The sequence below is a fragment of the Danio rerio genome, chromosome 13 (genome assembly GCF_052040795.2).
Source record: "Danio rerio strain M-AB ecotype USA chromosome 13, GRCz13ab, whole genome shotgun sequence".
NCBI classification, from domain to species: domain Eukaryota; kingdom Metazoa; phylum Chordata; class Actinopteri; order Cypriniformes; family Danionidae; genus Danio; species Danio rerio.
In genome coordinates, this window is record NC_141033.1 from 36288357 (window position 1) to 36315000 (window position 26644).

Genomic DNA, 26644 nt, shown 5'->3' on the forward strand with positions numbered 1-26644 from the left:
AAACCCAACCATCACAGGAGACTGCAGCTTTACTCTCTGATTAAACTCAGTCTGTATGATTTATGAGCATTTTGAGAAATGAGGACATCACCAATGTCCTCATATTTCACCTCCTTTTTGTAATACCTGCGTCATACCTACGTCATTATACAGATTTGTGTCCTGATATGTCACAAAAACACATACACACACACACACACACACACACACAAACACACACACACAACTAACCATTCAGGGAATCACAAAAGCATAATAAAAAATCTCTAATTGTGTATAAAATATTTTAATTACAGCAAGCATTCACCAGCATCTTTTTAAAATTGTATTTACACTGATCCTGAATTTTGCAACCTGCATAAATAAGATTAACATGTGCATGTTAGAATTTAGTTGAGAAGATTTACTTTTCACAGATTTAGTGTTTGATTTTCAATAGAATGCTTGCATTTCACTGTTGTGAACACTCTGAACAATGTTGGATCTGTGAATAATTAAAGATAATAATAATCTGTTTAATATGTAAATGAATAATTTTCGCCACAAAACTTGCTAATAAGTTAAGATGTGAAGCTGACGCCAACCATATAGCATGATTTGTATTGATCTGTTAACTAAATTCAAAGTGAAGTCTAGGACAATTTGGTGTCATTTTTCCAATGAAATTCTTAAAGATATTAACTATTCATATGTTAAATACACACAAGTCTTCATACACACAGTGCTGGGCAAAGATTAATCATATCCAAAATAAGAGTTTGATTTGATAATATATAATAGTGTGTATTATTTATATTTATGTTTAGTTAAAACACATACATATATGTTGTAACATTTAAATGTATATATAATTTGTATCATATTCAGATATATTTTATGTCTAAACAAACCTTTTTTTCTCCGACATATGCAATGCATGAAAAAAATGTGTATTTATACATACATAACACAGTGCATACACACAAATTGTCAAAACAGACTTGTATGGAATCAAATGAATCTTTGCCCAGCACTAGTAAAAAGATCTCATGTGCAAACTAGAAAAAGTGACATGGTGCTCTGCATTTGGTGTGATCCCAGTATACGAGCATTAATTTGTTTCTGAATGGTCTCAACAGCTAAACATAACCTAAACACAACTCGCTGTTTTTCACCTTGTAGGCTACTCTCTCACACACACATGCAGTCAGACAGAAGTTAATGCCAGATCGATACCAATAAATAATGGAAATCAAAACATGACAATCTGATATTTTCTAGAACTGGATGCAGCCCATATTAAGCACTGGTAAAATGTTGTAAATAATTAAACATTTCTTGTAAAAAAATATCATTTTGGTTAAGCAGGAAAAGCCAGGGGTATTAAATGTGTTTGATCTTAATACGTTTAACAATCAAAGTGCAGGCAGCCTTTGACTTTGACCGCAGTTTTAGAAAAAAAGCTTCTTTAATATTCAACTTATGAACAAATGTCATCTACAGTACATCCTGAATGGCCTAAAGGTGAAATAACAGCAACGTTGATGTTATGATGACAACTGTAGATAATCACTTATCAACTGGTGTGCATTCACTTTCAACAAAATAATTCATACCATGCAGCCCTATAAGACGGATCCTCTGTAAAACCAAGGCTCGTAAAAAGTTTGCAGGAAACTTGATTGCATTCTTCAATGAAGCAGTACACAGGATAGCCCTGACAATGGAGCCTCTTTGCCATTGTAGTAACCAAAGCTTTGGCATAGCCCTTCCCTCGATGCTCAGGTAGAGTGTACAGCATCCCCATGGCACAGTAATCATATAACAGCACCCAGGACACAGGCTGGTTGTTCTCATCTGTAATGCAGCATGTGGGGAAATGGCTGATGAGATGCAGAACGTTCCTGTAACCTTTGTCATCCCCACCAAATTTCCAAGTCTTGTTAACAACATCGGCATGTGACTCATTCAGAACTGTTATTCTGGACTCGAGATCACTGTGGAAGCAAAGATATTAAGAATCATTTAAACCCGCGTTTCTCAGCCACGTTCCTGGAGGATCACCAGTTCTGCACATCTTACATTGTCTTTAACCAAACACACCTGATTCAGATCATGAGCTTGTTAGCACAGTCTGGAAGACCTGTAATGGGTGTGACAGACCAAGAACTTGGTGCAGTGTTGGTGGACCTCCAGGAACGTGGTTAAGAAATACTGAGTTAAACAATATAGACTGCTTTACTTAAAAAGCATTGTACAAACACAAATCACTATTCATAAGTTTATACCAGATTCCTTTAAAGCAGTTGAATTTTACCATCCTACCTTGTAATAAGCTGAAGTAAATGACCAGGTTCAGGTAATGTCATGAGGTGAACCAAGGAGAGCCCTTTCATACGGACACCCCGAGCTGCAGAAATTTCCTTCAGCATCGGTAAATGACGTATATCACATCCTAAAATAATGTTATTAAATTAACCAGAAGCTGCATAATATAATATAATATAATATAATATAATATAATATAATATAATATAATATAATATAATATAATATAATATAATATAATATATGAGCAACATCACACAAGTAGCAGTGCAATATGGCAGTATATTGGCACTGGTGGCAGATGTTCTTTGGCACAAGGCCACAGGTCTTATTGTCCCCACCAGTGATGATATACAGCCATATCCCATTGCTACTAGTGTGATATTGTGTTTATACAACAGTTCGTTGGCATAATCATTTATATAAAAACAATATCAAACACGGAGTCTCAAAATACTTTTGTATTGCTATTTATTCATATCTGTAGCTGATGTCAGAACAGCAGAAGCCATTACTAATTCAACCAACGTTATATTTTAGTATTTGAATGATTTGGGTTGTTGCAGAGAAAAGTGAAGAGGGGTTGGGAAATCGCAGAAAAAAAGTGAAAGTGAACAGAGGGCGGTTGAGGAGGGGGAAATCGGTAAAATAAGGTGCCGGATCCAGTGTGTTCTGGCACAAATTAAGCCCCGTGCACTAACCTTATAAATAAACTGCATAATCTAAACAACTAGGGCAACGCGGTGGAGCATTAGGTAGTGCTGTCGCCTCAGCAAGAATGTCGCTGGTTCGAGCCTTGTCTGGGTCAGTTGGCATTTCTGTGTGAAGTTTTCATGTTCTCCCCTCGTTTGTGTGGGTTTCCTCCGGGTGCTTAGGTTTCCCCCCACAAATCCAAAGACATGCAGTATAAGTGAATTTGCATAGCTAAAATTGTCTGTATTGTAAGGGTGTGAATAGGTGTCTGGGTGTTTTCCAGTTATGGGTTGCAGTTGGAAGGGCATCTGCTGCGTAAAACGCATGCTGGATAAGTTGGCGGTTCATTCTGTTGTGGCGACTCCAGATAAATAAAGGGACTAAGCTCGAAAAAAAAAATGAATGAATCTAAACAACTACATTCTTGCATAAAAGCCTCAAAAGTACAGTATGTTGTCCAACAGATGTAATATTTGTCAAACTGTGGTGAATTTACTGATCTGCTGTCACCCTATGCAGGCGGAGTAATACAGAAGGGTGAGGAGGCTGTACCAGTTCTGATATTGCAGAATCGCACAGCTATCGGCCAATCAGATTTGAGAACCAGACAGAACTGTTGTATAAAATATAATAAAAAGATTTGAGAAAAAATACCTCCTATTAAGAAGTATGTGCTCCAGTCAATTGCATTTTCCACAGTCAACATTCTTCTCAGTACTTCTTCATCTGTACTATATAAAGTCACCTTCTTCATAAAGTCTTTAGCTCGACCATTCTAATGATTTTAGAGGAACGTTAGTGATTTTGACATTAAAGTGATATCTTTGACCAAACATTTTGAGAGTTTATAAAAAGTTACTCACATTTGGGTCTGGTCGAACAATAATAGTGGTAAAAGCTGGCCACGAATCCACCAATATCTCCAAAGTGTTTGGCTTTCCTCTGTTCATGGCAAAGACAAATCCATATACCTGAAGAACATAAGGTATACACTTTAGTGCAACTGTAAAACAAGTATGGGCGATAAATAATGTGACAAGAAAAATATAATGAGCAACTCACCTTTATAGCTTTAGGCAGGTGCGCGTATAAAGAAGTCTCGGCTTCTTTTAACTCATCTGAATTTAAAGTCCTCATCGTATATTAGTAGAGATATGTATTTTGTCTACTTTCGAATAACTGCTTCGTAAAGCTAAGGAACCTCTGTGAAGCAAATTGTTCGTAGCTTATAAATTTGAATCACAGTGGTTACTGCATGTAGTTTTAGTCAGCTTGTAATAGGTAAACTGTACATGCAGAGAACGAAAATTGACAACTGGCTCTGTTCCCTCTGAATTTGCCTTTACGCAATCAAACTACATCTTCCGTATGAAGCGCAACTATACTGTACGGGATCCAGAATGGTTCAAAAAAGACCGGCCAAGAATTGAAAATGAATTTGAGAATCGAGTTTTCCCCGAACTTTTACAACATTAAGCGTGATTATTTGAGATTTGTTTTTACACTAACGTCTTTATTTTAAACTTACAAAATTCCAAAAGTATAAAATTAATTGCAATTGTTCAGTGGAGGATTATTACCACATACATGCATGCATACATACATACATAAATACATACATTATACATAGTTCAGCATAGCCTATTTGAGTACATCCCATTTTGATTATTATTTAATTAAAAAATTATATTTTTATCAATTTCTCTGTGAAAATGGGTAATACATGTTGGTGCATTTGCACAAAACGGATTTATAAACTAGATATATTTTTTTAAAATAATATTTTAGTTACAAAGCATCAAAATACATTTAAATTCATGCTAAATAAATTACAAACAACATTAAGAAAATTGTTTATATTTTTTGTCTCTTGGTTTTTGCTATATTTTTGAAAATTGTATTTAATATTTTTCCCTAACATAGAAATTTGGGCTACTAATTTTTGAACCATTATTGTAAGTTATTTTGCTAGATTAGTTCCAGATTTGGCTATGTATATGCACAAATACAATATTGTATAGCATCCCATAGAAAAAAACTTATTTAAATGAGAGATTTGTGGGGGGTGTACTTCAATATGCTGAGCACTGTACATACAAGCATACATAACTTAGAGATCATCAAATGTTTTTGCCTCCCCACAGAACAGATTATTGCATATATTTTACATCTTCAAACACCAATAAAAATGATGGAGAGAGTTCATAATGGTCTTTATTCTGCTGTCTTGTGGTGCATTGGAGAAATAGGCTGTTTTTTTTTTTTGTTTTTTTTTGAAGAATATGGTCTGCAAACTGGAGGAAAAAAACGTTCTATATCAATGATCAATCCATATGCGTTATAAGATTCACACCTTCAAAATGAAATCAACAGCGCATAACTTATTTGCTTTGGATGAGTATATAGCTTTGACAGACCTATTCACTCAAAAATAAAATGAACAAAATCTGTCACTGGGGTAGTACCTTTTTAAAAGATACTTTTGTACCGTACTAGTGGACATTAGTACCTTAGGGTATACTTTTGTAACTTTAAAATTCATCTTTGTACTTTTGAGTTACTATAAAAGGTCCACATTTGTACATTTAAGATATTAAAAATGTACCTTTTAGGAACCGGTTAGTAAAAAAAAATCCTTTTGAAAAGATACTGCCCCAGTGACAGATTTTATTTTTGAGTGTAGTAATAGGCAGTAACTTCCAGATATAACAATAGAAGAATATTATAAGAAATTAACATTTTAAAAGGGCATAAAGGAATGAAAAAAAAACTTAACAAAAACAATGTGTTCTACATACGTAAAGGGTGTACTTTTCTTCATGCAGTCTTAATGCGCATGATTAATAAGGAGTGAAATCTGTGCAAGTGTTTCACAAACCAGTCAAGCATTTTGCGAACAATCTGCTTAGCAAAGAATCACTCAACTCTCAAACAGACAGAAGCCACTTTGCAAAAACAAAATGTCAGTTTGACTTAAAAAAAAATATATAAAAAATGTTGTTAAGTGTTTTACAAATACAAATTATTTATCATAAATACACAGTCCATCCATATGTAACTGCATGTAGCCATTAAACAAGCACATCTAACTGCATACAGACAGCACAGATTTTCTAGGATGCATTTATTAACATCCTCTTACAAAAGCATCTAGACGGATTTCTTACAAATGTTGGATGGAGGAAAGTGTTCTTGCACAAATGCACTTAGGCCATTTCCAACACCAAGACAGCAGATGGCGCTATGGGTCAATTTACATACTCTGAGGAAAGTCTGAAACCACTATGGTTTACTTTTAGAAGTATACATATATAAAAACAAAATCACAATATTATCCACCAAATCAAATTACCTCTGCAAATTATTTTAGCCAAATAAATGAAGCACACTGACAAAATTGAAGGACCAACTTTTAATAAGCCAAGGATTAACAAAGACGAGAACACAAGGCTTATTTAGAAATTCTTTCAAACTGTAGTCCTTTTGGAGCAAAGGAGTCTAACAGGTTGGCAAGCTTGCATTAGCTTTTATGTATAAAGATTTGCAGCTGACATCAACAGGTTACCTGCACAAATACAATTCCTATTTTAAGCAATAGTAAATATTTAAAGTTCAGTATAATAAGCAATATCAAGTGAGTTATATTGCACTTTGTAAAAGCCTCAAACTGCAACAGTAGCATCCTCTACAGGCAGGAATTTTCAGTGACTTTAATAAAATTCTCCCATGACTTGATCCAGACCGCCATTCTGCATTGCCTTACCTACAAGTAAATAAAGATACCTCTTATGAAAATGGAGAAATGTACAGAACCTATTCATTGTAAATAAGACAGGGTGTATACCCGTGCCAGAGAGGGGTTCTTTTGAATGGCACACAGCTTCTTCTCTCTGCCCTTTCTGCAAGTGGTTCTGGCCACGTTCACGGTGAAGATGTATTTAATGCCAGCAACAACCTGAGTATCATCAAGAAATATGTTCAGACATAGTTAGGACAACCCTGATATAAATGTGTCATAAAGGAGAACTAAAACCAATCCATTAAAAACATTACTTCAATAATAACAACAAAAGCAAAAATACATAGCCATGGGGATTCAGTTTATACATATTAAGCTGAAAATACTGTATCTGTATCAATAGTTGCATGTTAAGGCAAATGCTTCAAATGTTTTAGTTGGGTAGTGTTTTTTCAAATATATGACAACTAAATAAAATAAATAAAACTATACTAAATAACGATAAAAAATAAACTGTATTTCTAAGTAAATTGTATTTCCTGGTAAAGTTGCCAAAAAAAAAAAGTAAATAGTAAAAATTATAGTAAAAAAGTAAAACTTCTTATACTCCTTTAGGGCAATTTAAACCTAAAATATTATTATTAAAACATAGTTTATACTTCTATCTATCTATTAAATAAAAATGACAAGCAGGCAACAAACTTCAAAAATGAAAGATTAAAACTACTAACTGAAACTATTAAAATTACAATATACTTACTCTAAATTAAAACAGCATTGTACTCATCTTTCGGTTTACACAATTTAACATACATTTTATTTACCCATTCATTGTCCTTTGTATTCTTGCCTCTAATAACCATTCATTATAGGCTACTAAACTTGAACTATGTTTTAATTTGTTTGCCAATGCTGACACAAACTAAGCTCAAACGTGTTCTACAGGAAAAAGCAACAACAAAAAAAAAATGTAAAAAATTTAAACAACCCATTACTCACACAGTGAAGCCTTACGACTTTAAGAAATACAGACCCAGTTAAACCAGATTTGACGACACATAACAGCGTTCAAAGATGTACTTTTAACACTTGATGTAGCCTAATGAAAATACATTCCCTGATAACTCAATTAAATGTTTAAATACTTACTTGTTTTTGGAGCTTGATGATTTTAGAGACATCACACAAATACACATCTCTGTTTTGTTTGTTGTACTGGGTCATTGCAAACTTTAACGCTTGTCTTGATTCTTTGTCCAATTTCGCATCCACTGGTCCTCCGACCAGGCCAGCGCTCGACAGGGTCAAATTCACCACAAAAAGCACCACAATAGCTTTAAGAAACATACTTGAACAGTGATTTGTCTTGATCTTTCCTCGTTGTGTCAGTAAGTCGAAAGCGTGATCAATTCTGCGGTTTGAAATGAACAAACGTCACTTTTAAGCGCTGTTAATGTGGGCGGGGCTTCACGTGTCCACCAATCGCAGTTGTAGGGAGAGGTGGATTTGACACGTTTACAGTGTTGGCAATTTTGTTGCTCAAAATAGCAACTTTTCATTCTAACCTTACAACATTTTTTCCAAAGTGCACCAGGTAACAAGTTTAGCAATGTTTAATATTAATTTGCTACTTTTAGCAATTTTTAAAAAAGTGACTAACAAGTTTAGCAATGTTTAATATTAATTTGCTACTTTTAGCAATTTTTAAAAAAGTGACTAACAAGTTTAGCAATGTTTAATGTTAATTTGCTACTTTTAGCAATTTTTAAAAAAGTGACTAAGTGTCGAAATAGCTGATGTGCGCATGCGCAATTAGCCCTGGTATAAAAATCTGACGGGTAGGATGAAATGTCAGGACACCAGCAACTGGAGCTGCAACAGCAGCTAATTGTATTTTTCTGCACAACTAGAGAGGCTGTAACCAGGGGCAGATTTAACTAATAAGCTGCTTTTCCACTATCGTGCCAAACCGTTCTAAGAACACTTCGGTACGGTTACGGTTGTTTCTCCACTGAGCCTGGAACGGCGCGGCACGATTACAAACCGTTCTTGGCCCGGAATTCTCGGCACGGTTAGACAACCGTGCTGAACTGTGCTGACAGATTCTGTGTGTTGACGTCGCGACTCGGTTGCTAAGCTACCACAGCTGGCTCAGCAGAAGCGCGCTAGTCATCAGACATCCCAAATAAACTACAGTACATTTAATATAAAATAATGATCCAGGTCTAAACGATACAGTTTGAAAAAGGTTTTAAAACCATAGAGCAGTCTCTGGCAGAGAAGTGAATAACTCATCACATTCTTACGAAGATATTTTATTCATTAAAGTTATTATTTTATTGACTTGAATACAGACCTACTTCGCCTGCCTGAATGTGAGTTTATTGCACGCAGCGCTGTATTTCACAGCACAAAACTCGCTCTGATCCGGGAGAGAGATGCCAGCGATTTGCGCTGCTGACTTTTTTTTCCTGCTGCGCATCGAATAAAGCGAATAAAGTCATGCTTAGCATCGTCGATGTCCAAATTCCACAACAACATAACTAAATCCATGGAACACGAACTTGCAGACTCTTTTAACAACGAGGAAATAATTGCACTTTTTAATTCAAAGCCAGGACAGCTTGTTAATTCCGGCGAGACCACCTGAAGGACGGCGTGTTGTAATGTCGGCTGTCCAAAAGACTTTGCTTGAAAGCTTTACGGAGCGGCACTGTAACTGTCCAAGGTAACGTTACTGTTGAATGATTTATATTATAGCATATGCACTAATAAACAAGTCAAAACAATGAATGAATTAAATAAATATGGATTCTTAAATGTCAGTATTGCTTTTACTCAAAAAATATCAATACGTTTTGACAAATGTTTTATAAAAATAAAATGAGCAATTTTCATCATTTCAGCTATAGGCAATTATATGATTCAGTTATACATATGACATTTATGAGGCATGTAACATGTTTCTGTGTTTTTGTTCTTGGTGATCTTTAATATAGCTACGCAAATATTTTCTAAAACGTCAAGCAATAATTCGCCTTCAGCTTGTTAGTTAATTATGAACACAAAATAATTATAATAATAAAAATAAAATTATCAAAATAAAAAGATAATAGAGCAGCATTTTGCTAAATATAATAGTGCTTTATATGCTTTAAATCCTGCAATATAAGTGTTGTTTCATATTCGTTTTTTTCACTTGCTGCATTCGTTATTTAATGTTTGAATAGTAAAACAAATAACAGCCATCGCTTAATTGGTTTCATTTTAACATCATAATGTAGTATATTTTATATCATTATCAACTTTTGATATAAAAACGCAGTGTAATTTAATTGATTGTTAAAAATGAAATAATTTATGTGCTGTGTTTTTATTAGTGAAAGTGCCCGCTCAACTTTGACAAGGCCTGTCCAAAATTATATTTCTGCCACTATATGCAAATGCACTATTATTTTTGTCTTATCATTCTTTATTTTTCTGTTATGTTCAGAGATTTTAAATATTTATTTCCCCTCTAATTATTTTCAATCATCACGTTACATTTTGGTAATTTTCCCTCCAAATAAAATTTAGCCAAAGCTGCGCAACATATAAATAAATAAGGGTGCACATGTACCGATATTTAGCACCCCTATTTGATAGAGCGGCATAACAGTGTTTAGTCACATGGTTGCTTTTGCTTTTATGAAAAAAAATACTTGTTTCGGCTCTTATTTAACTTTAATTGAACAAAGGGAGCCGTTTACATTGCGTTACCAAGGCAACTACTGATGCGTTTTGTGTAATGTTTTAAAGAGCTTTGTCGCAGCACGACAGTGGAAAATGAAACCGTATCCGTGCTGTCTGGCCCGGTTTGGCACGGAATGGAACAGTTCTGTTTAAAGAACGATTCAGCACGATAGTGGAAAAGCGGCTCAAGGTAAGCGGCTGCTTAGGGCCCCAGGAAATCTAAGGGCCCCCAAATAAGTAGTATAAATGATACTATAAACTATACATAACATTGTTTTCTATCATATGGTGTATGGTTAATTTGAACATAATTATTATATCTGTGCAAATGTGTCCCCCACTTTTAATCATGGACCAATCTAGCAGTCAAATCAGTAAATATTTAACTTAAAAACAAATTGTTGATTTATTATTTTTAGTTGTGAATTCAACTTAAGAAAACAAATCTTTTCGAAAGTTTTACAAGGTGCTTTGCATGTTATTATTATTTTGCATAAAGATAAAATGTAGAAAACTTGATATGTGCATTTTAGAACTTTTTGGCCCCGTTGCTGGAATTGCTTAGGGCCCCAAAATCACTAAATCCGCCCCTGGCTGGAACGTATACACTGTAAAAAATAATACCCCATATCTACTCAATAAATTTGAGGCAACAGATTACAAGCAATATTATTAATTAAATTCAACATATATGGATTGAGTAACAATTAATCAAATTAGCTTATTTAAAATTAGTCATTTAAATTGAGTAACCACAAAAAGTACTTAAAGAAATTAGCAAAATTTAAACAAAAATATTAATTAAATTGAACAGAAAAACCGACACAATGTTAATGAAAACTACTCAATGTTTTTATTTAGATTTAACATAAAATGTGTGGAGCCTGTTCATCAGCTCTAGAAAACAATGCTTTATATCTACACAATAAAAGTGAGGCAACAGATTACAAGCAGCAATACCGAGTAAAATTTAATTAAATTTAGCTCAAATTAGTGGAGCCTGTTCAGCAGTGTGGAGCCACAATGCAGATTACCAACAATCTCATAATAGACAATACATCATATAATACACAATAAAACATGTACATATAAACAAACTGATCATCTTAACAAGGACTTTGATAATGTTTTCTTAAACAGCAGTTTCAAACAATTTGACATTTATCAATATTGTTTAAAACAAAACACTTAAAGTGAAATTTATGTGATTTAATGCATGAAAGGTATTATTTGCCAGAATGCAGATTCATTGAAGCAAAGAGGACACTGCAGTTCATGGGAATACTATACCCTCTAATATCTTCCAGTGTTCACCAGACAGTCACTTGTAAAAACACTTTTCTTTGTCGCAGTTAAAATGCATATGTCAACCCCAGGTGGACACAAGCTCTGGGAATGTAGTCAAGAGCCGTGTTTTCACTCTCACGCTTTAAGTTAGCGTGCCAATGCGAGCCTGGGCCAGTCAAGTTTCCACAGTCACTTCCGGGGCCTGATCGGATACCATGGGCCAAAACAGTCCAGCTGGGGCTTTGGGCGGAGTAAAAGCAGAGTTTGCCTTAGTCTGGTAAAGATGAGGTCTATAAGAACTTTAACACTTCCAATGATGATAATGATGATAATGATGATAATGATGATGCCAGTGTCTTTAGGCGGTCACTTGTAGAAGGCCCCTGTTTAGGTCAACATTTCTGCCATCACAAGCCGTTCAGTTCCTGTCAGTTCATTGTCCAACTCCATTAAGCAACAGTAAAAAAAAAAAAGAAAATATGTTAACAATCTGTTTTCATGGTATGACACAGTCAGAAACTGTAAACATGATAAACATCATAAACATCATAAACTCTACCTTAAGTCTCAGATCTCTGTCTTACTCCAATAGTTCCTCAGCAGCTGTGAAGATCCAGCTGTGAAAATTCAGCGCTCACCTTAAAAAACAGAATGACAGAAAAAAAGTTTACATGAGTTTTATTGATGCACTGTAAAATATTTGATCCTAAGTTAACAGTAATTTACTGACTAATAATTGTATTACTTTCACAGTAAGCCACTGATTTGTTTTACACAAAATTACTGTGAAAATATGTGACTTCAAGGTAGATCTTAAGGCCCATTCCTGTGATTTTACCGTATTTTCTTGTAGAACTAACTATATTTTACTGTGAAGTTACAATTAATAGATGGTTACTGTGATTTAACAGTATTGTAGCTGAAATACTTAGTAACATGTATCTCCTGCATGCAACCTAGACAGTCATCCGTTCAGTCAGTCATTTTCCTGAAAAATTACTCATTTGCTGGTTGATGTGTCTTCTCTGCCTCTGACACTATACAACAAATTCTAATTAGTAAATAGTGTTAGACAATACCATTTTTGTTTTGGTTTTACAATAAGGGTCATAATGACGCCACTGTTACTTCATATGTGCTTAAATATCTCTCTGAAATCACGCAAAGACTTTCAAAGTGCGTAAAAGAGAATTAAGAGTTGAGCATGATACGACATGAATACTAGTTAGCGCCCACAGCTATATACATTAGATGTCGCCTACCCTGATGTTGTTTATTGGAAGGAATGCGTCAATAGAGCCGCCATTTTAGTACAGGGTATCGCTCCTTTCAAATGAACGTCATCTAGCGGTCACATAATCTAATGACTAAATATTATAACAACTTGATCAACTTCTTTTATAAATATATATAACTTGACATGACTTTTTTTCTCACCACCACACTGGTCTTTTTTACAAGACAAAATTTAGTTGTTGGAAACTGTATTTTATATACTTAAATTTGACTTTTGCATGCTAAAAGTACTTGAGTAAGAGACGTTTTACTTGATTTGGGTCATTAAAAAAACTCCCTATCAACCTAAAACCTACAGTAGGTTGACATAAAACCAAAACAACACCCATTCTTGTCTTAGGACATTTTATTTGGCAAATTTTAAAATAACAGTAAGTTTATGACATGTTAAATATATAGTATAATTTGCTGGTTTTAAACATACAAAATAATAATAAATATAGTTATGAAACAACCATAACATAACACCAAATGTTGACTAATGAAGGTACATTTATAACAACTATTTATTTGTTAGACTACTGTATTGACAGTGCATTGCTGTAGAGGACCAATAAAACACGAGACAGGTGTTTAGAAAGAGTATAGTTTATTTAGTTTGACATGCAAACTTATCTAAACAAGACACACTTTCAGAAAACAGCCCGGAAACATTATAATGCGCGCGCTCGTGAATATAACCCGCAGTGGTCTTCAATAGTCCTTTGCTCAACAACTCAGCTGAAAAGCAAAACATTACAACAGTCAGACAAAGAGCAAAAGAGCATAGAATTACCAAGAGGCGACACTCTACAATTTAGGAAACAATAACGGGCTTTCTGAATAAATTAAATAAAAACAAAGCAGCTGCTTTCCATCGCGACAGCAATGAAGAGCGATATCACTTAAAAATGGCGGAATCCGGGGCTGTTGCTTTTGGTCATTCTAAGCTCTTTGCATAAAGTTAAATCATAACAGTTACCATGGTTTCTATTTCAAACTATAGTAAACTAAAGTTTGAAACTATAGTTTAAAATAGAAGGTGAGTGGGCCTCGCTACTCCCACCCACCATAACCCTCGCAGCGAGGTCCCACTACCGGCCCCCTGTGTTTCCCTGAGGGTCCTCGGGGGTTGTTTGCTCCCAGCCTAGGGCTCAAAGGCCGCCTCGCCCCAGGGAGTGCACAAGAAGACCGTAATGTTCTTCGCGATATTGCGTTTATGTACGCAAACCGCAAGGAACTACAGCACAAACGGGCCCGGGCCCGTCGGTATTGAACTCACCTTGGTCAAGTACAAAAACCAACACCGGGCGAACTGACAGCGCTGATAGAGAGCACACGAGCTTTATAGGAATGCATATGCAAATTTTTACAAGGCACATCACTGTTGTCTCGTTGTCATGGTGAGCGCTGAAGAGGGCTCACGTGATTGGAGAACACAGACTATATATACAATATATATATTTACATTTTTGGTGCTGTGTATTATTCTGAGATGCAGTAGAATATGGAGACTGATGAATATAATTGGATATATGCCTAGCTAGTGTTGTTCCCATACTTATAAACTTCCGGTGACCGGTTATTGTGAGTTTTTTTTCCCACTTTATACGGTTCCTTTTACAGCATCCATGTTGTAATATAATTAAAATACATTCAGTTAAATAAACTTTGGCTTTCGTTTAGTTGTTCAAGCGTAAAACGAGACAAAAGACCTAGATGAGGTGATTCCCCCTATGTGTAAAGGGCTTTGAATGCCAAGAAAAAGCGCTATATAAATGTAAGGAATTATTATTGTTATAGACTTGTGTGCCCCTGGCTAATTTGAAAATGCTCATTTTAATCACGTTGGATTTAATAAATATTTTCTCTTTCTGAAATTATTCAAAAATAACAGCTAAATTTTATAATAAAATCAAGTTGGATTTAATAAATATTTTCTCTTTTTGAAATTATTCAAAAAATAACAGGTAAAATCTTATAATAAAATTGATTAGATTTTTTACAGACATTTTTAATTAATTTCAAAGCAAAAAAAAAGCCCTAAAATCAGGAAATTATTTTTATTAAATAAAGTTTACATATTAATATTAATGAAATCTGCAAGGCACAAAATGACTTTTTACTGTGTAGAACTGCATTTCTAGGACCCTCAGCATTATTAGAATCCCGTTTTTCCTTTTTCGTCTAGTAGGGATGAATGGGTTTATGGGTGGGATAGGGTCATAATAAGGGTTCCTAAAAATGCAGTCATAAAAATGCAGCCTCTCCGGTTGTGCAGGAACACTAGCAATATTTGTTGACAGTGCAAATGCAGTAGCACACATTTCACATTTTTGGTGAAAAAAATTAAAATTGTTACTGATCAGTTGTTTGATATACCTGTTCATTTGCAGATACTTTGTTGTTAACATGTAATTTTTGTTCATGTTGGTGGCATTATAACTACCAATATAGTGCAATTATTGAAAATATTTAAAATAATGCTTTTTGCTGAGATGGCAAGTCAGTTTAACAAATATTAATTATTATATTATATAAAAAGGCAGCTTTAATAATAATTATGTAATGACGTAATCATGCAATGATGTTAAAGGGTGATTTAGCAACCTCCTCTGAAATTAGTTGGCAACATTGCTCATTTCAAATTAATAAAATCTGCGCAGTACCGATGACCTGTTATCACAGCAAGATGCATGGTGGTTAGAAATGTGTCAAACTTGCTTTGATGTCATGCTGACGAGTGCCAAAACACTCTTGTGATGGCGTGGCGACTGTGTCAGATTAAGCAGTCAGAAGCAGTAGCAAAAAAAAAAAAAAAGTCAGGCGCAATAGCTCTCCACCTCCACCGAATGTGCTTACCAAAAATGCTGAATGCTTATTGGATGAGACTGGCCAAGTATACATTTTAAAAGTTCATTCATTACCTTTCATTTGTTTTTGATTTACATGCGAACAAAAACACAATAAACATTTATTATGAACTGTGTACCTCACATGCAACTTCATTCATTCATTCATTTATTTTCCTTCAGCTTATTCTCGCTGCAGCAAAATGAACCGCCAACTACTTTGGCATATGTTATAACCCATAGGAAAGGGAATTAAAACAACTTATTTAAGCAGAATATAGGATATACGTGGTACGTGTTGCTGGGCATATGTCAATGTTAATAGTATTACTGTTTTACCCTATTATTGATATCTTTTGCAAGACTTGAGTTATCACAAACATTTTGATGTCTTTGACTATTCAAACATGAGCTTAAAACACAGAGACAATTGGCTCCACAACCCAGCAGGTGGGAATGTGGGAAAAACCAGCTCCCCTCCTTTCCTCCTTTTACATTTGAAGCATCTCCCGAAATCCAGATGGTCACCAAGCTCGTTTTCCCTCAACTCACACAGAATGGTCATTACAAAATATGAATGTTCTAAATCAATCCAAGTGACTTTATCAATCATGTTTGATATCATTTGAAATGTCTCAGTGTGACTGGTACAATGGTCTCATTCCCTTTTGAACCACTGTGGAGGGTGTGCCTTTCCTATAGGCAGAAACTCTTCAACCAAATGCAAATGCCTTTTGGTATTTAACACACCCCTTTCCTCGAGGGGATTCTTGGATTTACTACTTAAGGGAAAGTTTCTAAATGATTCTGTTACCCAGATCAGCCCAAAACGTGAAACTTCATGTTCCATGTTATGTATATTTTGAAGTCAGGTATGCGTCTTTTAATCTTGGATTTACCTTTGATAATTTTATGTCTTGTATTAATCGTTTATGAATTGACTGAATTAATTGGCATAATACACATTTATCTGACTATTAAATTGTTATGTTTGAACATATTTTGCTTACTCTGTAATTATTCATTCTTTTTTTATAATAATAATTTTTTCAGGGTTTTCACCTTTATTTTTTGTAGGACAGTAGAGAGAATTGACAGGAAAGCATGGGGAGCAGAGAGAGGGGAAGGATCGACATAGGACCACAAGGCGGAATCGAACCCGGGTCGCCGCAAGCACCAGAGTCCATGTGTCGACGCACTAACCACTACACCATTGTAATTATTCATTCTAATAGATTACGTTGTATCCTTGTTTCCCGCATTTCCTGTGTCAGGTCAGTAGATGGACTAAAATCCAGTTGAGATGGAGCACTGGGCGCACTAATTGTTGTTTAGGGATCCGACTGACTCTTGATATTGATTCAACTGTACTTGGGTGGACTTGGGTGGTAACTGCCGTCTAGGACAACAAGGAGTTGCACGACTAACCTAGATAGGGTACCCGACCCTTGTTTGAAAGTAATTTTATTCTAAATTAAGTGTATATGGGAAACCATGGGCTTGGCTAAACCAAAATTATTACAGACTACAGTAGTCGGTTACATTTATAATAATGGCCCTAACCTCTGATTGTAAATGATATTGTCTTTACTCAAAGGGTGTACATCTAAGGAGGACTAATCAAAAATACTTCAGAATGAGCAAGCATGGGAGTGGTCATCTAAAAGTAGTAGTCATTTACCTCTGTTTAATATTCAAGACTGACAAGAGTGTGACCGTGAGGGGCGTCAACGGCTGGGGTGATTTCTCTGAGCGACTTGAGCACCCGAATGAACAAATGTAATAGTTACGAGTGAAGATAAAAGGTTGAAAAATGTATCTAAATTGTATATTGATATAATCTTCCTAATGTTTTATAATTGAGGTCAGATAAAACAAAATATAAATATATTAATATTCTAAACCACCTCATATTCAAATTAGAGTGTTTGTAACATTGGAAAGACCGAACAGGCATTGAACCTTCATTCACCAGTGGACATCTCCATTGGACCAACTGGGTGGACCTTACACTGTTGACACCAAATACCACTTTCACCATCCAACCGTAGTATTATTATTGATATTATTATGATGAATATGAATGCTAAGTACAATTTTAATTCTACTAATATTGTTATGACTGTCACTGCTGTTCATTATATATTTTTTTCCATTTCTGTTCTATTGCTGCTATTGTGTTCTGTGTTTGGCATATGTTGTGATGTGTTTAGCATATGCATATGTTTTGCACTCTTAATAAAAAAATAAAAAATTAAAATGACATTTAAAACACATACACATATTTCAGTTATGATGCCTCCATATCTAGAAATATTAATAGATATGTTTTTTTAACGATTATGTTTACATAAATATAAAACAAATCACAATCTGTTATCCACAAAATCAAATTAACTTTGAAAAATGATCGTAGGCAAATAAACACATGCAGCACTGAAAAGACTTGTTCAACCATCTTTTATTTAGCAAAGGATGAACAAAAATAAAACCATGCGGCTTATTATTTAGAATTTCTTACAAATTGTAGATCTTTCAGAGCATTACACATTTATGAGATTGCACATTTATGTGTTAGTGAAGCATTTATATACACAGTTGAAGTCGAAATCATTAGCCCTCTTGTGAAATTTCTATTATTTTTCAAATATTTTTCCAAGTAATGTTTAACAGACCAATTCATTTTTCACAGTAGTTCCTGTTTCTTCTGGGGAATATCTTATTTCTTTTAGTTTAGCTGAAATACATTTTTATAAACTTTTTTTAAGGATAATATTATTAGCCCCCAAAGAAATATATATATATATATTTATTCAGTTGACTACAGAACAAACCACAGTCATCCAATAGCTTGGCTAAATAACCTAACTTAGTTAATCTGATTAACCTAGTTAAGTCTTTAAATTGCACTTTAAACTGAATATTAGTTTCCAGTAAAATAACTAGTAACTAGTAAATACTGTCATCATGGTAAAGACAAAATAATAAGTTATTAAAATAATTTTAATCATTAAAACATTTTAAAACTATTTTTAAAACCTTTTTTGGGTTTAAAAATGTGTTGAGAAAAATCTTATCTTTATTAAACAACACTTGGGAAATATTTTTAAAGAAAAAAATATTTTGACTTCAACTATATATATATTCCTATTGTATCGATAGTAAATAATTTAATCAATTAAGAAATTAATTAAGAAATTAAGCAATATTAAGGAGTTATATTGCTCTTAGAGTGTCGAAAAGCTTCAAACTGCAACAGGAGCATTCTCTACAGGCAGGAGTTTTCAGTGACCTTAATAAAGTTCTCCCATAGCTTGGTCCAGACCACTATTTTGCATTCCTTGACCTAAAAGTAAATAAAGATATATTTTATGAAAAACAGAGGAATGTACAGGGATAACCTCCTAAATGTAAATAAGATTTGTGTTATGTACCTGTGCTATTTCTGGGTTCTCATGAATAGCACACAGCTCCTCAACTCCACCCTTTCTGCAAGTGGTTCTGGCCACATCCACGGTGAAGATGTATTTAATCCCAGCAACAACCTGAAAATCAACAAGAAACATGTTCAGACAAAGTTGGGACAACCCTGATTTTATGAAGCATTTGATGAAGAAGAACTACAACAGCTAATACAACAACTTTAAAGTAAAACAATTAAATTCTTATATACGCATTATGATAAAAGCAAAGAAGACTATGTAGGAATTCGGATCATACACATATTTATTGAGCTGGAGAAGGTTACTGCTTATTTCTAAAACAACATAGAAACAAAAAAAAAAGTTTGTTTAGGTTCAGATGTTTTAGATTAGTTTAATGACACAGTCATTAAAACTTAATTACTAAAACATTTTAAAAAAACATTTTAAAAAATCTAATATTTTTTTAATGTTTTTGCAAAATTTTTTCATCAAAGATATTATAGCTAACTAAAACAAAATATGTAGCTATCTATGAAACCGCAAATATTCTCTATGGGAATAAAAGCAAATGTTACAAATTTAAACAACCCGTTACTCATATAACTTAGCCTTGTGACTTGTGAAATACAGGCCCCGTTATGACAGTTAAACCAGAATTGATGACACATTCATACGTGACAGCGTTCAAAGAGGAACAACGTTTATGGGTGTTATTAAAATGAATTTCCTGATTACAAATTAAAGTACTTACTTGTTTTTGGAGCTTGGTGACTTTGGAAACACCTCTCACATACGCATCATTGCTTTGTCTGTTGTACTGGGCCATTGCGAACTGTAGCGCACTCTGAGAATCTTTGTCCATATCCGCATCCGTTGGTCCTCCGACCAGCCCAGCGCTCGACACGGTCAAAATCACCGCCAAGAACGCCACAATTATTTTAAGAAACATGGTCGAACTGTAAATATTGAATCGAACGGTCTTGATCCTTCCTTGTTATGTCAGCAAGTCGAAAGCATAAATAAATCTGGTCTGAGATTATATAAGCAAAACGTCATTCTGGGCGGAGCATCGCGTGTCCACCAATCGCAGCTGTAGGGAGGGGCAGTGGATATGAAAATAAAAACATTAGCCCTACTTTGTAGTCTCTGCTCAAGTCAAGTGCTATTGGGATGCCTCTTTTAGCTTTCTTTTTTCTCCATCTCCCACACAAATCTATTTAGGTATGTGTCTCTGAAGCTGAGTTTGATGGTGTAGCTAATGTTGCAAACATTTTAATGTAAAAGACCAAAACAAAAACATTAATTACTTTTAAAAGGAATATCCTTTAGCTTTAAGATAGTATATATTTACCTCAATTAAATGTTCTATCTTCACTATTAAAATGATCTGCCTATTTTAACAAGTGTCAACTGAGTGGTTTCTTTATTTGTCTGTTGGCAATTTAATTGTGGTTGTCCCAATTTTGTAAGCAGCTTAAACAAGCACGATTTGCAGGTCTTTATGGCTTATAGTCTGGTTTTATAAATCTGTTCCTGCTGTTGTAGCCTAATTTCAACCCAAATAAGAGCAAAGTAACTCAAACTAACAGTGTTTCATTTTGTCAGTGTGTTCTATTTGTCAGAGGTTTATTTAAATCTCATTCATACATAGGTGTATTGCTCAAAAAAGGTTGAACAAACTTCTTCAGGTTTTAAAGTCGTTGACAAAACCACAACTTAGGTTTAATGGCTTCACAATGCTAAAGCTTTTTCTTTTATATATCCAAAGTTTGTGATTTAGTAAATGCCAAAGACAAATGTGCAGCAAACAGCTACAAAAAATGAGACCGCCAGTTTAATAAACACATCAAAAATTAACATGGTTGATTCAGTGAAGGTTTGAGAAGACACATATTATGTATTGTTTTATAAGCAGGTGGCTCTATGGTTAGCACTGTCGCATCACAGCAAAATTGTCGCTGGTTTGAATTCCGGCGGTCTCAGTTGGCATTTCTGTGTGGAGTTTGCATGTGTTCCCATGTTGGTGTGGGAATCCTCCGGATGCTCCGGTTTCCCTCACAGTCCAAGAATGTGCTATACCCAGGTAGCAAAGAATTCTGGCCCAGATTTGGCACAAATCTGGCACAGCAGGCATTCATCCGGCACTGGCATACAGCATGTGAGACAAACATGGCCCTGATTTGGAAGAGGTCGCATCGTCTTTTAGGTGGCACACAATACTTGGGCCAGATGTAAAATGTAGCATTTGGCCCAAATGTTAATTATTGATATGTGGACCATGTAAGTTTGGCCTATCTTGACCCACATTTAAAGTACATTTTTATTATTTTCAAATAAAGAAAAAAAATTACTAATCAGGTCACTTCGAGAAAAGGTACACCCATAGCATGCTTAAATTGCAATGATTTATGGGTTTATCAATTTCATTGCAGTCGTGACACAACAACATATCTGGCCCAATTCAGGCTCAGTTATGGGTTATTAACTTGGCTGAGACTTGGCCCAGATATGGTTCGTGTTTGGCCCTTGTCTGGAAGTCAGACTTGGTCCAGTCAAGTACTGTAATTCACGCATGTGGGTAAAGCAAAAGCTGATTGTGTGGGCCAGAGCTGGGCCAGATTTATAGATTAATTGAATAAACTAAATTGGTCAAAGTGTATGAGTGTGTGTGTGTGTGTGTGTGAATGAGTGTGTATGGGTGTTTTCCAATGCTGGGATGTGGTTGGAAGGACATCCTTTATTTAAAACATATGCTGGAATAATTGGCAATTCATTCCACTGTGGCGACCTCTGAAGTAGTAAGCCGAAGAAAAATGAATGAATATTATAAGCAAATATTATATAAATGCAAATCAATCAACTGACTTTAAGAATCTGGGTTCACAAACAGCTCAAAAGACATTTGAAGTAATTTTTAAAGCTTTACATATTGAAGGAAATTTATATGCAACACATTTTAGCCATGTAGCGCAATTTAACATGGTCAGAGTCAGACTCATAAATGTTATACCTTTTCTAAAAACATCACATTTGTTTAATCCTTTGTCTCTGCTTATCATGAAAGCTTAATTCAATCAATGTGAATCATACAACTTAACTAATTTAATCAGTGTGAAACAGAAACTAAACTAATTTAATCAGTGTGAAACAGAAACTAAAATAATTTAATCAGTGTGAAACAGACAATTGAACTAATTTAATCAGGGTGAAACAGACAATTGAACTAACAGCAGGCCAATTAATCACTGTAGTTTGCAGAAAAAGAGGTGTGACAGCCATTTCCTTTCAAGGAAACGAGGCAGTAGCTACTTCATTGTTTAAAAACTATACGTCATCAATATGTTTTCAACAACACCGTTAATTTAAAGATCAACATTTAACTATAATTGTCTAGGTATAATCACTAAAAATTGTTAAAGGTTATTGTATTTATGGCTGCAAGATTTTAGCATATTGTGAGTTTAGATCATTGTTTCCCAAAGCTCTTCCTGAAGTGTTTAAAGTAATTATTCAACCCTGATCCCGTAGATAAACTGTCCAGAAGAAATCTGCAACCTCATGATTTATATAATAACCCATGAAAAAATAATATAGTATTTTATATTAAAGATTATAGTGTTTTAATTGATACTATAGCCTATTAAAATGAACTATACTGTATATTTAACAGTATTTAAGTCTTTGTTAATGAATGTGTAATGGAAAATTGTTTTGTAGTATGCAGAGAGAAGCAGAATGTACCGGCCAAGGCCATAGCAAGACATTGTAACACTACTATAAGTAAGAAACCAGAAAAGGCTCTTTTTCCTAAACCAGAGATCTTTCCTGGAGTTTGGCACAAATTTGAGTGTACGTGCACTGAGGGGTACAACTGATAGTGACACATTCTCTTATTCACTTTGTGTGTGTGTGTGTGTGTGTGTGTGTGTGTGTAGGTGTTATCATGCAAAACCATTACTCATTTTTGCTTTGCTCAAGCCCAGGGGTGCCCAAACTTTTTACTATAAAGGGGCAAAAAGCAAACTTTAATGAGGGCTATGGGCCAAATATACCAAACCATAAATATTAAATTTGCCATGAGTAATTTCCCAGTTTATTCAGTATTATTTTAAAAAATAGAAAACATTGCTTTAAATCATATTAACGAATGTAGTGTTATTTGAAACATTTAATAATGAACTTATAACAGTAAAAACATAAACTATCCCATTTATTACACAATGGAGTTCAATGTGGTCAAGCTGTTTTCTTTAGATATTTCTCGCAGATATCTTATGTCTCGCAGATATCTTATATTTTAAAAGTCTGAACATTTAATTGAATCCTTTAATTTCAGTTTGTAGCTCAGCAATAAAACAATGAAACAAAGGTTACATCAAAATCGAAATGATGATGTCTGTAAAAAGCATTCGTCACAACCCTCCCTGTCTTTTCAGATGAGATGGCGGACCAAATCAAAGGTCACTATATGGGCCAACTTTGGGCCTCTCTCCTCTAACCCTTGTCTGACTCCAGTGGTTTTAACAGATTTCCACGACAAATGCTTCAGCATACTTTAGTACCAATTCCGAAATGATAAACTGTAAAAAATACTGTAGCCTTTAATTTCTACAACAGTAAACTGAGGTGTGATGTAGTGAATGTAGTTGTAGAAAACTTAGCAGTCTACACTATTGGGGAATTTGTCCCATACATTAGCTCATTTGTCCTACTTTGATATATGTTGTAATAAATATGTAATTTAAAAATAAGTATTATTTTACATTTCTTCATTATAAATCTTTTAGAAATGTTTTTGGTACAGCAAAAAGTGTTGCATGCAAAACTGTTGCAAACAATTTATTTGTGTTGAATTTAAACAAACAAATTAAGTTTAATAATGTTCAACTATGTTTGTTTAAATTCAACACAAATAAACTGTTTACAACCACTTAACATAAAAAATTTAATAAATTCAAGTAATCATCTTTGAATAATTTTTTTTCAGTAAAAAGTGTGGTTATATTAACATTTACATTAAAAAGTACTATACGGTACAAACTCATAATCGAGTAAGTTGGTTGCACATCCTGATAGATTACAAACTGTGTGTTGTTATTAACCATTTTCTACAACAATACAGAAACATACATGCATATAACAAGACATACAAATGGAAAATAACGGGGAAAATGATGTTAACAGAGTTTTATTTATTTATTTATTTGTTTATTTATTTTTATAATAACAAAATGAAACATTTACATTATATCACATTTCATGCCAGGGATCAAAATAGAAATATATATTTTAAACAGATTCACAGTTTTTACAGCTTTGATGTTAGTACATTCAGAAATCAAAGACATATAAAGTTTTAGATCTTCAAGAAAAATCTCACAGAGTTATTTTATAAATGAGCTGTCTTTGACAGATGACGTTGCTGTTTTGACCAATGAAATCTACAGAGGGGCGGGGTTTTCAGCAACTAACCGTGGGGAGAAAACGCCTTCTTTGCTGTCGGGGGCGCACATTGAAAGTTTTGATGAAGATTTTGTACTTTGGACATTGCATAACAGCCTATTATTTGTCTTATTCAAGGACTCCTTGCTAGGAAAACGCACATCGGCATAACTGACGATGGGTTTTCAGGACACTGTTTTGCAGACAATTGATAGCGTCAAGTGAGTAAATCTGTTGAACAAGGAATACAGTTGTGCTAGCGCAGTATCATACTGTTTAGGGCGCAATTAATCCATTACCTTCGGCATGCAACGGTATGCCAAGTCATTTCGAGGTCATTGTGTGCACTACCAGATTTGTGCAACTCCTCCAAATTCGTTGAATAGCAATTCTGTGTGCAATGCAGAATCATTTAGCTGAAAATTCGTTATTGCTGTTTGTTGAATGTGTTTGCACGGCATTCATTCATGTGATGTAATCGCTAATGTTTAATCAAATTATCTCGACTTTAATCATTAATTACTTCATTGATTTTCATATATTTCAAATTATTCAATATGAAATAATTAGTTTGTTCTTGAAAATGCACTTAAGGAAGAGTTAAGTAATAGTTTTTGAGTTAGTTTACCAAAATAACCCATGTTTCTTATTTTACTAGGATAGTCCCACTAAAATATATCTTACATGATACCTGGCCAAAATGGCAGATCAAAGAGTTTCCTAGATATGCACATATAAAATACAACACTTTAAATGCAAAATAGTTAAATACAAAATTATATCTAACACACATACGGGCCGCAGATCATATATTAAACAAGGATGTAATTGTTTTCTTAAGGCTGGTTTTATTGATTAGGCATCACTTGTCTCAGTGTATGGTGGTAGAACAGTGGATCAGAATCTCCCCCCAATGAAGACTTGTTTTTTTTTTAATTATTCAATTAATGTTTATTTTTATTTAGCGCTTTTACAATGTACATTGTGTCAAAGCAGCTTAACATAGAAATTCTAGTAAATTGAAACCGTGTCAGTCCAGTTTTCAGAGTTGAAGTGCTGTTTAGTTCAGTTCAGAGTGGTTTAAATTTCACTGCTCACTGCTGAAAGTTCAAACATTGAAGAGCAAATCCATTGATGCACAGCTCCACAAGGCCCAAACCAAGGAAGCAAGTGGCTACAGTGGCTAATATCTATATTTTTATCTTCAGATTATTATTCCATCTATAGCTGAAATTTTTGAAATTCTGAAGCAGTTTTAGAACAAATACTGATTAATTTGTCACAAGTCTCCTGGCAGCAAGTGGTCTAATTTTGTAAAAGTCTGTTTTGGGAATAATTGATTGATTGAATAAATGATTTATACTGCTTAGTATAATGATGCCTAGTGTCAATTATAAGTCACATAGTGGTAATTCTTTTTTAAATGTATGGCTTTCTTCACATTTAGAGGGACACTTGACAACCTTGACCGGTCCAAACTACAGCTTCTGGCACTCTCTTCTGCTGGAGTTGGAGCACTTTTGTGCTATTTGTCATGGAGAAAAGGCCCCAAAACAATACCAATAGGAGATGGCTGGTGGGGAGCTGGACAGAAGTCTTTAACTGAGGACAAAACCATTCAAAGATTTGTTGTGAAGACCTCAGTGGAAGAGATAGAGGTGAGTGTACTAAAAATGTGACTAAAAATAAGTGCATAATAAGAGGGAGCGTTTTCAAGATAAAGAATGGTGTGAATCAAAACTTCAACATCAAATGAATAGGTTCAAATGCTAAACATACACTCAATGAACCACTATATATTATTAACTTCTCTGTTTTCCTCAGGATCTGCACAAACGCATTGATCTAACACGTTTCACTGATCCACTGGAGGATAGCAAGTTTAATTATGG

At 34.4% G+C, this 26644-nt stretch overlaps 4 protein-coding genes and 1 long non-coding RNA gene across 9 annotated transcripts in view; 1 reads left to right on the forward strand and 4 right to left on the reverse strand.

The window, feature by feature from the left end:
• Positions 1-267: 267 nt before the first annotated feature.
• On the reverse strand, positions 268-4378 carry si:dkey-76k16.5. 4 transcript variants are annotated; one of them, XM_087278302.1, is made up of 5 exons: positions 4063-4370; positions 3864-3971; positions 3655-3775; positions 2305-2389; positions 268-1836 (listed from the first exon to the last, which is right to left on the reverse strand). In XM_087278302.1, exons 1-5 carry the CDS (start codon positions 4135-4137, stop codon positions 1833-1835), a joined length of 393 nt encoding a protein of 130 aa, XP_087134428.1. In that variant the 5' UTR covers positions 4138-4370; the 3' UTR covers positions 268-1832. The 4 variants fall into 4 exon arrangements, with proteins under 4 accessions (XP_087134428.1, XP_087134426.1, XP_087134427.1 ...); XM_087278300.1 differs by having other exon boundaries at positions 268-1976; XM_087278301.1 differs by having other exon boundaries at positions 2305-2434.
• A 1836-nt stretch (positions 4379-6214) lies between these two features.
• Positions 6215-8155, reverse strand: zgc:163030. The gene is made up of 3 exons (NM_001089413.2): positions 7889-8155; positions 6845-6955; positions 6215-6763 (listed from the first exon to the last, which is right to left on the reverse strand). Exons 1-3 carry the CDS (start codon positions 8084-8086, stop codon positions 6686-6688), a joined length of 387 nt encoding a protein of 128 aa, NP_001082882.2. The 5' UTR covers positions 8087-8155; the 3' UTR covers positions 6215-6685.
• Positions 8156-11301: 3146 nt separating this feature from the next.
• Positions 11302-14353, reverse strand: LOC137487422 (uncharacterized). The gene is made up of 3 exons (XR_015506188.1): positions 14316-14353; positions 12318-12396; positions 11302-12202 (listed from the first exon to the last, which is right to left on the reverse strand). It is a non-coding gene; the product is annotated as an uncharacterized LOC137487422 (long non-coding RNA).
• A 3975-nt stretch (positions 14354-18328) lies between these two features.
• Positions 18329-20369, reverse strand: cst3 (cystatin C (amyloid angiopathy and cerebral hemorrhage)). Its single transcript, NM_001031673.2, has 3 exons — positions 20062-20369; positions 19320-19430; positions 18329-19231 (listed from the first exon to the last, which is right to left on the reverse strand). Exons 1-3 carry the CDS (start codon positions 20257-20259, stop codon positions 19154-19156), a joined length of 387 nt encoding a protein of 128 aa, NP_001026843.2. The 5' UTR covers positions 20260-20369; the 3' UTR covers positions 18329-19153.
• A 4443-nt stretch (positions 20370-24812) lies between these two features.
• ephx5 (epoxide hydrolase 5) overlaps positions 24813-26644 on the forward strand; it is a 9893-nt gene continuing 8061 nt past the window's right edge. For both annotated transcript variants that reach the window (XM_087279554.1, XM_087279555.1), the window contains exons 1-3: positions 24813-24973; positions 26200-26410; positions 26577-26644. The exon at positions 26577-26644 is cut by the window's right edge and continues 113 nt beyond it. In XM_087279554.1, the coding sequence (XP_087135680.1) occupies positions 24930-24973; positions 26200-26410; positions 26577-26644 (323 nt within the window). In that variant the 5' untranslated portion in view covers positions 24813-24929. The remainder of the gene's footprint in view (positions 24974-26199; positions 26411-26576) is intronic.